The 15,090-nt window shown below is 47.9% G+C and overlaps 1 protein-coding gene across 2 annotated transcripts in view; it reads right to left on the reverse strand.

Moving 5' to 3' along the window:
- The window catches only part of slu7 (SLU7 homolog, splicing factor), a 60,381-nt gene that overhangs the window by 31,576 nt on the left and 13,715 nt on the right, over positions 1–15,090 (reverse strand). For both annotated transcript variants that reach the window (XM_038795471.1, XM_038795470.1), the window contains exons 5-6: positions 10,905–11,069; positions 2,132–2,200 (exon numbers count right to left, since the gene is read on the reverse strand). In XM_038795471.1, the coding sequence (XP_038651399.1) occupies positions 2,132–2,200; positions 10,905–11,069 (234 nt within the window). The remainder of the gene's footprint in view (positions 1–2,131; positions 2,201–10,904; positions 11,070–15,090) is intronic.

Below are 15,090 nucleotides of genomic sequence, written 5' to 3' on the forward strand. Positions count from 1 at the left end.
ACATTCAGTTATTCAGCTTACGAATGAAGCCAAGATGGTACTCAAATCCTGTGTATTACATTCTATTCAATTGCTCGAAAATTAGTCACAGATTAACAGGGTTTGCGTGCCAAAAATTGCCACTTATGTAGATTGAATGGATGCATTTCAGAAAGTTAGAATGTTTTAATGGCCTGAATAATTTTAATTAAAGCTTGGAGGCAAGTATGGTACAATCAGAAATATGCAAGCAGCATTTCTTTTGATCTTTGTAATTACTTTAAGCAAGGACTAAAAAAGGATAAGGTAGCTTCCTTGATCAAAAAGGCATCTGATTTCATAGCATGGAGGACACAAGTTTGGAAAAGAAACACTGAAGTTTTATATAATGCAGAGTGCAGCAAGCTGCTTGCTGGCACCGTTTTTTAAAAAATCAACAGATAACAAGCAATTCCTGCCAATTAAGAAATTGAATATTCCACACTCAACAATTCAGCAATAAGCTTAATTTTGAGCTTAAACATGCTCTTGTGTGCTAACTTTAAAATGTCCTTGAATAGTCTTGGCTTTTAGGCTTCCCATCTATTGACTTATTTGGTATCTAGAAACAACAACAGATTAAAGGGGTACTAAAAGTGGGCATGACAAAGTTACTGCTAGGTCTGTGGACTCTCAGCTTTCCTTCAAGACTATTCAAGGACAGAGCTTTCCAAAGGGACTGTTCCCTCTGCGACACCCTGGTCCACACCTCTATCTCCAACAGATCATCCCCTTCTCACAGCACCTGCCATGCAATCGTAGGAAGGGTAGCAGCTAATAATAATAATATTGTCACAAGTAGGCTTCAATTAAGTTACTGTGAAAAGCCCTTTGCCGCCACATTCCAGCGCCTGTTCGGGGAAGCTGGTATAGGAATTGAAACCACGCTGCTGGCCTCGTTCTGCGTTACAAGCCAACTATTTAGCCCTCTGTTTAACTCATCTCTCCTCACTGTCCAAGGCCCCAAACACTTCTTCCAGGTGAAGCAGCAATTTACTTATCCTTCTTTCAAATTACTATACTGTATTCACTTCTCACAATGAAGTCTCCTCTGCATTGGATAGATCAAACACAGTCTGGGTGACCACTATGCCGAACACCTCTGCTCAGTCTGTGAGCATGACCCTGACTTTCCGGTCACTAGCCATTTCAATTCACCATCTTTCTCTCGTGCTCACATATCTGTCCTCAACTGTGCCAGTGAAGCCCAAATCAAGCTGGAGGAACAGCACCTCATCGGATTAGGCACTTTACAGCCTTCTAGACTCAACAGTGAGTTCAACAACTTCAAACAATGAACTCTGTCCTCCATCTTGACTTTTTTTGCCACGTGCCAGATGCATCTTGTTTTTGCTTTCAGTTGGAGCTAACCTGTATTTTGCTATGAACGCCTATACTGGACCTATGGCTTTGTTCTGGACTATATCATTACCGTTGTCTTTTGCTCCTCGACATATTTAGTATTTAATCTGCCCTGCTTTCTGACCCATCCTGGAACTTATGTTCCACATAAATCCTGCCCCTCCCTCCTTCACCCGCAGCATAAAATCCATCATATTTCTACTACCTCTTGAATTCTGAATAAGAGTCATATTGGTGTCAAATGTTTAACTCTGTTGCTCTCTCCAACGGTGCTGCCAGATCTGCTGAGTTTTTCCAGCACTTTGTTTTTATTTCAGATCTGCAGTATTTTGCTTTTAAGAAGCTATTCAAATCTGTTCCAGGAGCAGAACCTAACTAAAAGCTCAGAACTTTCCAAAGGACATGGGACTTCCAAGCGGTTAACCTGTATGAAACTATTTTTAAAAAATCAGTTTGACCATACAATCTTGAAGCCACAAAGAGGTGATTCAAAAATATATACTTTTCAAACCCAAGTGTGATTTGTTGTCAAAATACTGACAACCTTGTGCAGGATGACCCAGATTACAGATCTATGAGGAATAACTGTGTTCGTTTCCACATGTACAGTAGAGAAAAAAAATAACATTTTACAACATTCTATATTCCATTCCAATAATCTCTTTACAGTTTCAGCCCAATCTTGAAGTGAGCACATTCAACTTTAAATACCATTACAGATATGCTACAACATCTCGGTCACTATACTCACCACATAGTCCACTAACTTCCCAGATGCTAGCTCTTCCTGCAGTTTCTGAGCCTTCAAAGTTCTCTTGGCCTAAAAGAGAGTTGACATTATTTAAATAATAGTGACAGAGCATTTCACTTTGAGTCCAATATGTCTTGCAGAATATTCAGTGTTTACCTTTCTAGGTACTTAAGTGCCGATATTTATTTTAATTATTACTACATGTCTGCAAAGTACTTTGGAATTTTTCGATATTAAAAGGCACTGTTTAAATACAATTTTCTTTGAAGAGCAAATTTTCAGTCACTTCAGTTTGATGCATACAAGAGTGCTTCCAACATCAAACCCACCATACACAGCTATTTTACATCTTTCTGTGATCTCTCAGCACTTTGACTAATTGAATGATGGTTTTCGGTCCTGTTAATAACCTTACCCTAAACATATAGTAGTACATTATGTACAAAATCCCATTAGCCAAACACATTTACTGCTATTTATTCTACAGAAAAAAATCAACTCTCATTAAATGCTGCAAGATCTCGTGTAATGTGGTTCACTGTTTAAAGAGCTGGTTATACAATGAATTATTCAACCTCTATTTTTTATTGAACCAAAAAGAAATCTATGGGCTTAGGGTAATTGGTAATCTTTTAAGATAGTAGGTCTCAACTGGATGAAGCGATCTCTCCAGGAGGGAAGTCATAACCATTCACTTCCTAGTTCAGTATTGGATAGCATTGGCTCCAGTTATAGGACCTAAAACATAGCTTTTCAGTTTTATGAGCAGCTCACTTCAACAATTCAAAAGTGAGAGGCTCTTGTGTGTGTGCGCGCACGTGCTGGGGGAGAATGGCTACAAGTTCCCTCCTGGAGATAACTTAATCTAGTGGAGTTCCAATATCTTAATATCTTCAAGGATCACCAATTATCCCCAAGCTCATAGATCTTTTTATTTCAAAGTTAGGTAAGGATTTTAAAGATGAGGTTTCACCGGGAATGCCTCGGTCTTGCCCAGGTTGAGTTTGTAGCCCAAGAAGCTCTAACTCTTCCAGGAGCTTCATGATTGCTTTCAGGCTGTTCTGTGGGTCCGAGACGTAAATGAGCAGAGTGAGACTCTGTGCTCTCTGCCTCCTCTTCGGATGCCCTTCCAGCCTTTTGCATCTCACAGAGCGATCACCAGGAGTTCGATTGCCAGGGCGAACAGGAGCAGTGGGCATTCCTGCCTTGTGTCTCTGCGCATCTGGAAATATTCAGAGCTGGTGGTGTTGGTCCGAATGCTCACCTTGGGGGTATTGTATAAGAGTTTCACCCACGAGGTGAAAACCGTCCCTCGCCCAAACCACTCCAGTACCTCAACGAGATACATCCACTCAACTTTTCTGCGTCCAGGGAGACGATCACCTCTGGTGCACTTCAACAGTCGTCTGATATTCGCAGTCAACTGCCTACCCTTGAAAAAGCCTTGTCTGGTCCTCTGCGACTACCTCCGGCACACAGTTCTCCAGTCTCTTAGCCAGGAGTTTCACGAGTATCTTCACGTCCACATTGAGCAGAGAAATGGCTCTGTATGATCCGCCTTCTATTGGTTTTTTGTCTTTTTTGGGCATCAACGATATCATTGCCTGTGTTAGCGTTTGAGGCAGGGTGCCCCTTGCTAACGAGTCTGCGAACATGTCCTGTAGGTGTGGGGCAGGGCTGGAGTGAATTTTTCATGGAGGTCTGCCAGGAATCCATCGGGTCCTGACACCTTCCTCGACTGCTTGAAGCTGATGCTCTCCATGATCTTTCCCAATCTTATTGGTGCTTCCAGCTCCCCTTGCCTATTGTCCCCCACGACTGGCATGTCCAGTCCATCGAGGAACCGTTTCCCGCCCGCATTCCCGTTGGGGAGGTTCGGACGTATACAGTCCTCGGTAGAAGGTCTCAAATTCTCTGTTGACCTCTTTTTGCTCGATTACCAGCCTGCCTCTGCTATTCCTCACCTGCACTGTCTCCCTCGTGGCTGCCAGCTTTCTCAGCTGGTGAGCCAGTAGATGTCCAGCCTTTTCTCCGTGTTCACAGAAGGTTCCCTGTATCTGGCAGAGTTGGTGCACTGCTTTCCTGGTGGATGGCAGGTTAAAGTCCATTTGTAGCTTTTTCCTCTCCGTCAGAAACTCTACGGTCCGGGCCTCGAAGTACTTTCTGTCGACCTCCAGAATGGAGTCAATCAGTTGTTGCCTGGCCACCCTCTCTTCCCTGTCTTTACATGCCTTGTAGGCTGTAATCTCTCCCATAATCAGTCTTCAGTGCCTCCCAGATGTGAAAAGTGAGACCTCCCCGTTCTGGTTATTAGTAACATACTCGCCTATGGCCTGTGATGTTTTCTTGCCAAGAGCTCCGTGTCCAACTTCCATGTGCGCATTGGGCACGGCCCGTCTCCAACCTCACATCCATGTAATGGGGAGCATGGTCGGAGATGACTATCACAGAGTATTCCGCTCTTACTATTTCTGGAAGCACTGGTTTCCCCACTGCAAAGAAGACTATCCATGAGTGTATTTTGTGCACAGGCAAAAAGAACTGGCAGTGAACCGCCATGAATGCTCCCAGTTCCCGAGCCATACCTGTCCTTTTCCCCGAACTGGGGCTTGATCGGTCCCTCAGTGGGTCCTGTACGCAGTTGGAGTCGGCTTCCATGATCAGTCGGTGTGTGTCGATGTCGGGGATTTCCGCCATGGTCTTTTTTATGAATCAGTGTCGTCCCAGTTGAGAACGTACGTGTTTACCAGAACTACCGGTGTCCTGTCAAGAACACCACTGGACTGTCCCCCTGGGTCCGTGACCACCCTTGGCGCTGTAAACACTGTCCCTTACTAATCAGTATAGCTACTCCCCTAGCCCTCGTCCCGTAATATGAAAGGTACGTCTGCCCCACTCAGCCCTTCCTTACCCGGTCGGATTTTCTCCCTCAGGAGCGTCTCCTGCAGGAGGACTATGTTGGCTTTCAAACTTCTAAATTGGGAGAAAATTCTGGATCTTTTCACTGAGCCGTTTAGTCCCCTGATATTCCAGGCGATAATCGTTGTGGGGGTTTTTGTCCCCCCTTCCTCTGGGATCAACCATACTTATCTGGTGGATGTGCCCCTGCACTCAGGAGTTTCCCTTTGTTAGGGTCCATCCAAAATGGCTATAGTCACTGTTCTCACCATAAGGCCAGGCCCCTTCGCTCCAGGTTTCCCTTTGTCCAGGGGGTACGCAACATGACCACCAAACGCATTGTGGGTGCGCCTCTACACTCCAGGGTCTCCCTTTGTTTAGGGACCCTCCAAAGTGGCTGCTTGCAGTGCCATTTTGTTTCCTCAACACGTTCCTTACCTGCCAAAGCCAATCCAAAAACGTTTGCAGATGATACTAAGATTGGTGGAGTTGCAGATAGCGAGGAGAACTGTCAGAGAATACAGCAAAATATAGATAGATTGAAGAGTTGGGCCGAGAAATGGCAGATGGAGTTCAATCCAGGCAAATGCGAGGTGATACATTTTGGAAGATCTAATTCAAGAACAGACTATACGGTCAATGGAAGAGTTCTGGGGAAAATTGATGTACAGAGAAATCTGGGAGTTCAGGTCCATTGTACCCTGAAGGTGGCAACGCAGGTCGATAGAGTGGTCAAGAAGGCATACATGCCTGCCTTTATCGGACGGCGTATTGAGTACAAGAGCCTGCAGGTCATGTTACAGTTGTATAGGACTTTGGTTAGGCCACATTTGGAAAACTGCGTGCAGTTCTGGTCGCCACATTACCAGAAGGATGTGGATGCTTTAGAGAGGGTGCAGAGGAGGTTCACCAGGATGTTGCCTGGTATGGAGGGTGCTAGCCAAGAAGAAAGGTTGAGTAGATTATGATTGTTTTCGTTGGAAAGACTGAGGTCGAGGGGGGACATGATTAAGGTCTACAAAATTATGAGAGGTATGGACGGGTGGATAGCAACAAGCTTTTTCCAAGAGTGGGGGTGTCAATTACAAGGGGTCACGATTTCAAGGTGAGCGGGGGAACGTTTAAGGGCGATGTGCATGGAAAGTTTTTTTACGCAGAGGTTGGTGGGTGCCTGGAACACTTTGCCAGCAGAGGTGGTAGAGGCAGGCACGATAGCATCATTTATGATGCATCTAGACAGATATATGAACGGGCGGGGAACAGAGGGAAGTAGATCCTTGGAAAATAGGCGACAGGTTTAGATAAAGGATCTGGATCAGCGCAGGCTGGGAGGGCCGAAGGGCCTGTTCCTGTGCTGTAATTTTCTACCCCGCCCCTCCCTGTCCCTGTGCCCCCTCCCCGGCCAGGTGCCCCTCCTCACCTGCCGTCAGGTGCGCCGCTGCCCCATTTGCTGCCTGTCGTCCCATGCTAGCTATCCCTGCTAGTATAGTGGCCCCACTCTCAGAGCAGATCTAGCCCCTAACTTACAACCGCTGACTGTCTGGTTTCTCTTCCTCACCTTCACCTGCATTCCCCTATCCTCTCCCTTCCCTGTGACTCAGTCTTTTTGATCAGAGTGAGGCAGCACAGTACCGTGCAAACATATCAAATGTCCAATAAGTCTATCTCTTTAACAATCCTCCTCTGATCTGCCTTCATTGTTGCCTCGCCTGCTTCTTGTCCAGGCCGTTGGTCCACACGACTTTGTTTTCCTCCACTGGGGTGTTAAAATAGTGCTCGTCGTTCTGGTACATGCCTCAGATCCTCGCTGGGAACAGCACACCGGATCGCACCCCATTCTTGTACAAGGCCTATTTTGCTTGATTACACTTGGCCCTGTGTTTTGCCAGGTCTGTCCCAATGTCTTTATAAATTCGGATTTTGTGCCCTTCCCAGGTACTCGCCTTAGTCTGTCTCCCCCACCTCAGGATCCTCTCACGATCCTGGTATCAGTGCAGCTTTGAGGTGACTACCCTCAGATGCTCCACCGTCTTACGTTTCAGCCTGAGTGACCTGTGTGCCCTGTCGAGCTCTGGGGGGTTGGACAAGGTTGCCCAGCTTTGGGCGACGTAGCCAGTCAGGTTACAATACCTTCTTTCTGGCAGACCCATAATCTGAATTTTCTGTCGTCGGGACCCATTTTCTTCCTCCTCGACTTCCCCCTTTACGATTCATTGGGCCGCCACCAACCTTTTAACTTCTGCTTCCAGGGTGACTGTTCTGTCGCTCTGGTCCCTCGAGGCTTTCTCTAAGTTGTCCTTTCCTGTGCTTCCATCTTCTTCCCCAACTTGATCGTTTTTTGTATGGTGACTATCGTCTCTGTCACCTGGATTTCGATCCTGATCGCCTCTTGCACAGTGGTCAGCTACTTCAGGAAGAAAGTCTTCCATCCATCCCCAGGTGGCTGGGGGAGGGGTGGGGTGACAAAGCTAATGCTCAGGTCGTCATCCTCCCTCTCTCAGGTGGCCAGGGCCCTCTCGTCTCATGGGTCCGCCAGCTTAACCACCTGCTGCTCGTGGCCCTTTCTGCCATTTTTGCTGTTACTTCGACCCCTCGAGCTCCCGTTTGCTGGTATTTTGTTGTTGATTTTTCCTTCTCAAGTTGCCTTAGAATGTTCGGGAAAAATTTACCTAAAAGTGCCTATTGTTATGGGCCAGGGTTTAGAGAACCCCAAAGTGCATCATGGAGTTCACCCGAGGCACAACTTTTACTAGATTATGGAATGGGGAGCCCACGGCCCACTCTACAGGTGTGGTACGCCAGAAATGGAAAAGTATTTTTTTTAAAGCAAAACAATGTTTATTCTATGAACTTAAGTTAACCTTTTTAAAACATAGTGAACATCTTAGCAACCATTAATTCAAATACAACTCCCAAAGACTACAACATTAAGTAATCCTTTAAGCTTTCCTTTTTAACATCCATACGACTTAAAAACAAAACCTTTATCAGAAGCACATCAGGTTAAAGTCACTACAGAAAACATTTATAATTCTGAATTCACCAAATGATCAAGAGATAGTCTTTTGGTGGCAGAGAGAACAGCAGTACACCTGCTCTGTCTGGCTTCAGCTCCAACACTGAAAACGAAACTAAAACACACCCTGCAGGCTGTTCAAAAACAAAAGTAAATAGCTGACAGACAGCCCAGCTCCACCCACTCTCTGACATCACTCAGTAGTAAACACCCGTTTCTTAAAAGGTACCCTCACTACAGATATTTATATACTCACCCATTTATAAACACTCATTTCTTAAAGGTACTCTCACATGACACCTCATGGAGGTGTTGACCTTGGGTAGGGTGCTCTTTCCAAGAGCCAGTGCAGACTCGATGGGCCAAATGGCCTCCTTCTGCACTGTAAATTCTATGACACCTCCCCCCAGAAAGAAAAACCCATCAACTTCAAGATGGTTTCATTTTTCACCTTTTCACTATCCTTTAAGAAATACACAGTAATATACTTTTGTTTCAAAAAACAACACACGCAAACAGGTATAATAATATAGTCCATTTTTTGTTCTCCTTCCTCCAACTGAAATTCCTCTCGATTGACAGTCTCTTTGAACATCCCGTGGGACCATTCGACCTTGTCCGATTGTATGGCCAAGGAAAGTGACTTGGGCCTTTCCAAATTCACTTTTGGCTAGGTTTATCACCAAACCCGCCTCCTGAAGTTGATCGAATAACTCCATCAGATGTTTTAAATGTTCTTTCCATGTCTGGCTGAAAATGACCAGATCGTCGATGTATACCGCACAATTGGGTAATCCGGAAACAACTTTGTTCGTTAACCGTTGAAATGCGGCTGGGGCGTTTTTCATGCCAAATGGCACAACTTTGAATTAGTATATACCATCCGGAGTTACAAAAGCTGAAATCTCCTTCGCCCTTGCGGATAAAGGTACCCGCCAGTAACCTTTAAGTAAATCCAGTTTGGAAATAAAAACCGATAGGCCCACTTTCATCAATGCAATCCTCCAAACGTGGGATAGGATAAGAGTCCGTTCTTGTAACTGCATTAACCTTTCTATAGTCCACACACAACCGTTGGGTACCGTCTGGTTTTGGTAACATCACTATGGGTGAGCTCCATTGGCTGCAACCCACTTCAATTATGCCATTTCTACGCATACTCTCAATCTCTTCGTTAACCTGTGCCAATTTTAAAGGGTTAAGTCTGTACAGATGTTGTTTGATTGGAACAGCATCTCCCACAACTACATCATGTATAGCCATTTTAGTACTTCCCAATCTATCTCCACAAACTTGCCCACGTGATATCAATAATTCTTTCAGGTCAGTCCGTTTTACCTCTGGAAGATAACTCAACAATTTATCCCAATTTTTAAGAACATCCTCGTTTTCCAATTTAATTTGAGGTATGTCAAATTCGCAGTCATCTGGATTTAGTTTGTCACGGAGTTCGAATCATTAAAACCACCTTTTTCTCTCCTTCCCTTTCAAAGTACCTTTTAAGCATATTCACATGACACACTCAGTGAGTCTTCCTTCTATCTGGTGTTTTTACCACATAATTCACCTCACTTAATTTCCTTTCAATCTGATAATGTCCACAAAACCTAGCTTTTAAAGGTTCACCTACCACTGGTAACAATACTAAACCTTTATCTCCACTGGCAAAACTACGAACTTTAAATTTCTTGTCCACTGCCCGTTCCATCACATTTTGTGCAACTTTCAAATGTTATCTCGCCAATTCACCCGCTCTATTTAATCGTTCCCTAAATCTTGTCCACTACCGACCACCAACACTGTGACTTTACATGGTCTAGTTTATTACAGTGAAAACATTTGAAACTTTTCATGTCTCTTCCACCCTCTTTTTTAATCTGGGGTACACTCTCCTTATTATCTCCCATCAGATCACCTTTACTTTTACCCCTTGAGTATTTCTCATGTCCCCAGTTTCTATCCCTCACAGGCTGAAACTGATGTCAGAAACCAAGCTTTGATTTATGAACTAATTCATAATCATCTGCCATTTTGGCTGCTAATCTCACAGTTTTAACCCTCTGCTCTTCCACATGAGTTCTCACTACAACAGGAATTGAATTTTTAATGACACTAATGTGTCCTATTTGACACTATTTGGTTCTGGTCTGGAAGGGAGCCACCTGATGAGCACTCACTCAGCACATCACCGTCACCAAAAGTCATGGAATAATAACTTAAAATTGCAAGACTTCCACAATTTCCTTATATTGAGCAGATCTCCTCAAAATTGCTGAAGCCACACCCATAATTTCTTAAACGGTACTTCCCACAATAGTCCAGACTTTAAAATAAATACAGTACCCCTAGATCTTTTTAATCACCGACACCGCTAGACATCTGTCCTTCCCTAGTCTGTCCTGCGTGTGACTCCAGACCCACAGCAATGTGGTTGACTCTTATCTGCCCCCTCACGGGCAATTAGGGATGGGCAATAAATGCTGGCCCAGTTAGCGACGCCCCCCGTCCCATGAACAAATAAAATAAAACCCTCCAGTCAGTCACACCCACACAACTGACTGCACTAAAAAGCAAATTAATATCATGTACAATATTTCTGGAAACTCTATTTTAGAATTAACAAAGATAACGCCGCAGCAGCACAGTTTAAACACTGCAAGAGATCTGGCAGGATTAAATAGGTTGTTCACTACCAGGTGCAACATGAATGACTACAATACTCATTATAACAAACTAATTGGTAGCTCTACAAGTAACCTTTAAAAAAAAATCACAATTCTAAGTCGGTGAAATGTCTCTTTACACAGTTACTCTTCCACTGGGCTAAACAGAGATACAGTGATATATTCTATCACATACCGAATCTACTTTTGAATATTCCTCCACAATCCTCATATGATCCTCTGAATCATAACCATTCCAGCGATCGCGTTTTCCATCATAGTCAAATGCAAATGTGGGCTGCATGTGTTCATCTGCAGCAATGTTGATGCCCGTAAACTTTGCCCCCACCTTTCTAGGTCTCTGTTCAAAAAACATATGAAATGTCAGTGAGAAGAAGTTTGTAATATAACATTCTCTGTACCATGACTTCCAGTGGCGGCGATGCGGAGCTAAGCCGCATGTTCGGCAGCTCCCGCTTTTTTTCGACTTTCGGGCTCTTTTAAGAGCCCGCAACGGCGTTTTTTGACTTTTCCCCGCCAGTGTGCCCAGCGACTGGTGGATGAACTGGACTCGCAGTGGAGCGGTCCAAAAGTCGGCTTTACAGCAGAGAAAGGAGAGAGGCAGAAAAAGCAAGATGGCGGCGGGCAGGGAAGCAGCAGCAGCGTGGGAGCAGCAGGAGCTGCTTCAGCGCTCCTTGAAGGAGTTTAAAGCTGAGATCTTGGAGCCGTTTAAGCCTCGCTGGACAAGCTGATGAAGACGGAGACGGCCCAGGCCGTGGAGATTCGGGAGCTGCAGCAAAAGGCTTCGGACAACGAGGATGAGCTTTTGGGCCTGGCAGTGAAAGTGGAGTCGCACGAGGCGCTGCACAAGAAATGGCTGGCGAGGATGGAGGAGATGGAGAACCGCTCCCGCCGGAAGAATTTGCGGATTTTGAGCCTCTTGGAGGGGCTGGAAGGCTCAGATTTGGGGGCCTATGTGGTCCTAATGTTGAACTCGCTGATGGGTGCGGGGTCGTTTCGTGGTCCCCTGGAGCTGGAGGGTGCCCATCGAGTGCTGCAGCAGAAGCCGAGGCCGAACGAGGCGGTACTGGTCTGTTTTCACCGCTTGGTCGACCGGGAGTGCGTGTTGAGATGGGCGAAGGAGGAGAGGAGCAGTAGGTGGGAGAACACAGACGTTAGGATTTATCAGGACTGGAGCGCGGAGGTGCCGAAGAGAAGGGCTGGCTTCAATCGAGCGAAGGGAGTGCTTCATAGGAAGGGGGTGAAGTTTGGCCTTCTACAGCCGGCTCGCCTCTGGGTCACTTACAAGGACCGCCAGCTCTATTTTGACTCTCCGGAGGAGGCCTGGGCTTTTGTCCAGGCAGAGAACTTGGACTCGAACTGAGGACTGGGGAAAAATATACTTTGTTTGGAGGCTTTGCCCTCCTGGGTATCCTGTTGTTTATATTGGCTGTGTTTGCTGATTGATGTTGCCCTTTCGTTTTCTCTATTTTGGTTTTTTCGGGGTTGTTTTCTGGGCTGTTGTTTATTTACTGTGGTGTTTTTTTTGTTTTGTCCACTGGTGGGTTGGGGAGTAGTTTGGGGTCCCGATGGGTCATGTGTCCGTTTCTTTCCCACGTGTTGGGTTGAGGGCGGAGCTCGGGTTGGAAGTGCGGGCTTTCTTCCCGCGCCAGAGGAATTGGGGGCAGGGCCGGCGCTGGTAGGGAGGGATTGGTGGCTGCGTTGCGTCCGCGGGGGGGGGGGGGGGGGTCGGTCGTGGTTATGGCGGGAGTAGCCAGGGTCAGCAGAAGTCAGCTGACTCACGGAAGCACAGTGTTAGGTGTAACGCAGCAAGGGGGGACCCTAGCTTTGGGGGGGGGGGAAGAGAAAGAAGGGGGCGGGGTACCGGGTTGTTGCTGCAGGGACTGTGAGGGAATGGATGGTGAAGGGGGGGTTGGGAGGGGGGTCTGCCGCTGTGGGGAGCAGGCATGGGGGGTTCCCTGGGCGCGTGGCGGGTTGAGGAAGAGCTATGGCTGATCGGCATAGGGGGAGGGGGATGGCTGGTCACATGGAACGTGAGGGGGCTGAATGGTCCGGTTAAGCGATCCCGGGTCTTGGCTCACTTGAGGAGGTTGGGAGCGGATGTGGCTATGCTCCAGGAGACGCATCTCAGGGTTACGGATCAGATGAGGCTAAGAAAAAGTTGGGTGGGACAGGTGTTTCACTCGGAGCTTGATGAGAAGAACCGTGCGGTGGGAATTTTGGTCGGTAAGAGCCTGTCGTTCGTTGCGTCCAAAGTGGTGGCGGATAGTGCAGGTAGATATGTGATGGTGAGTGGGAGACTTCAGGGGGAGCGGGTGGTCCTGGTTAATGTTTATGCTCCCAACTGGGACGATGCAGGCTTCATGCGGCGAATGCTGGGCCTGATCCCAGACCTGGAGACAGGGGGATTGATCCTGGGTGGGTACTTTAACACGGTGCTGGATCCGGCTCCGGATCGCTCGAAGTCCAGGACGGGCAGGAGGCCGGCAGCGGCCTCGGTGCTGAGGGGGTTCATGGATCAGATGGGGGGGGGGGGGGGGGGGGGGGGGGGTGGACCCTTGGAGGTTTTTGGAGCCGGGAGGTAGGGAGTTCTCCTTTTTCTCCCATGTTCATAAGGCGTACTCCCGGATTGATTTTTTTGTGCTTAGCAGGGCGCTAATCTCGAGAGTAGTGGGGGCGGAGTATTCGGCGATAGCCATTTAGTGGATCTGGAGCTGGGGGAGGGGAAGGATCAGCGCCCGCTGTGGAGGTTGGATGTGGGGCTTTTAGCAGAGGAGGAAGTGTGCGGGCGGATCCGTAGGGGCATAGAGGGGTATCTAGATACCAATGATAACGGGGAGGTGCAAGTTGGGGTGGTTTGGGAAGCGCTAAAGGTAGTAGTCAGAGGGGAGCTGATATCTGTTCAGGCGCACAGGGAGAAGGGGGAGAGGGCCGTGGGAGAGGCTGGTGGAGGAAATGGTACGGTGGATAGGAGGTATGCAGACACCCCGGAGGGGCTTTTGAGGAAGCGGCGCAATCTCCAAGCGGAATTTTACATTTTATCCACCGGGAAGGCGGAGGTGCAGTGGAGGAGGGCGCAGGGGGCGGAATATGAGTACGGAGAGAAGGCAAGTCGGATGTTGGCTCACCAGCTCTGGAAGCGGGAGGCAGCTAGGGAAATTGGGGGAGCCACGGATGCAGGAGGGAACTTGGTGCGGGGTGGAAAGGACATCAATGGGGTGTTCAGATCCTTTTACGAGGGGCTGTACCGGGCGGTGCCCCCCCAGGGAAGCAGGTGGGATGGACCGCTTTTGGGATAGGCTGGAGTTCCCAAGAGTAGGGGACGAGCGGGTGGAGGGTTTGGGAGCCCCAATCGAGTTCGAGGAGCTGGTGGAGGCGTTGGGAAGTATGCAGACAGGTAAAGCGCCGGGGCCTGACGGGTTCCCGGTGGAATTTTACAAGAAATTTTTAGATTTGCTGGGCCCTCTGCTTGTGAGGACCCTGAATGAGGCTAGGGAGGGGGGGTCTCTGCCCCCAACGATGTCCAGGGCAATTATCTCTTTGCTTCCAAAGCGGGACAAGGACCCCCTTCAGTGTGGGTCTTACAGGCCGATCTTGCTCCTTAATGTAGATGTCAAGTTGTTGGCAAAGGTGCTGTCCAGGAGGGTGGAGGATGTGGTCCCGACGGTGATTCATGAGGATCAAACGGGGTTTGTAAAGGGGAGACAATTGCATGCCAACGTGCGGAGGCTCCTTAATGTCATGATGATGGTGCTGGCGGCTGGGGAGTCAGAAATAGTGGCATCCATGGATGCGGAGAAAGCTTTTGATAGGGTGGAGTGGAGTTACCTGTGGGAGGTGTTGCGGAGGTTTGGGTTTGGTGAGGGGTTCATCAGCTGGGTGAGGTTGCTGTACAGCTCCTCCCGGTGGCGAGTGTGGTGACGAATGGGAGGAGGTCGGCGGACTTTCAGCTTTCCAGGGGGACGAGGCAGGGGTGCCCCTCGTCTCCCCTGCTCTTCGCGTTAGCGATTGAGCCCCTGGCCATGGCGCTGAGGGACTGGAAGAGTTGGAGGGGGATTGTGCGGGGGAGGGGAGCACCGGTTGTCGCTGTACGCAGATGATCTGCTGTTGTATGTCGCGGATCAGGCTGAGGGGATGCCAGAGGTGCTGAAGATACTTGAGGAGTTTGGGGACTTTTCGGGCTATAAGCTCAATGTGGGGAAAAGTGAGCTGTTTGTCCTGCACCTGGGGGATCAGGATAGGGAGGTAGGTGAACTCCCGTTGAAGAAGGCCGAGAGGAGCTTTAGGTATCTTGGGGTCCAGGTGGCTAGGACCTGGGGGGCCATGCATAGGCTTTACTTTTCGAGGCTGGTGGGGCAGAT

The sequence above is a fragment of the Scyliorhinus canicula genome, chromosome 4 (genome assembly GCF_902713615.1).
Source record: "Scyliorhinus canicula chromosome 4, sScyCan1.1, whole genome shotgun sequence".
NCBI lineage: Eukaryota > Metazoa > Chordata > Chondrichthyes > Carcharhiniformes > Scyliorhinidae > Scyliorhinus > Scyliorhinus canicula.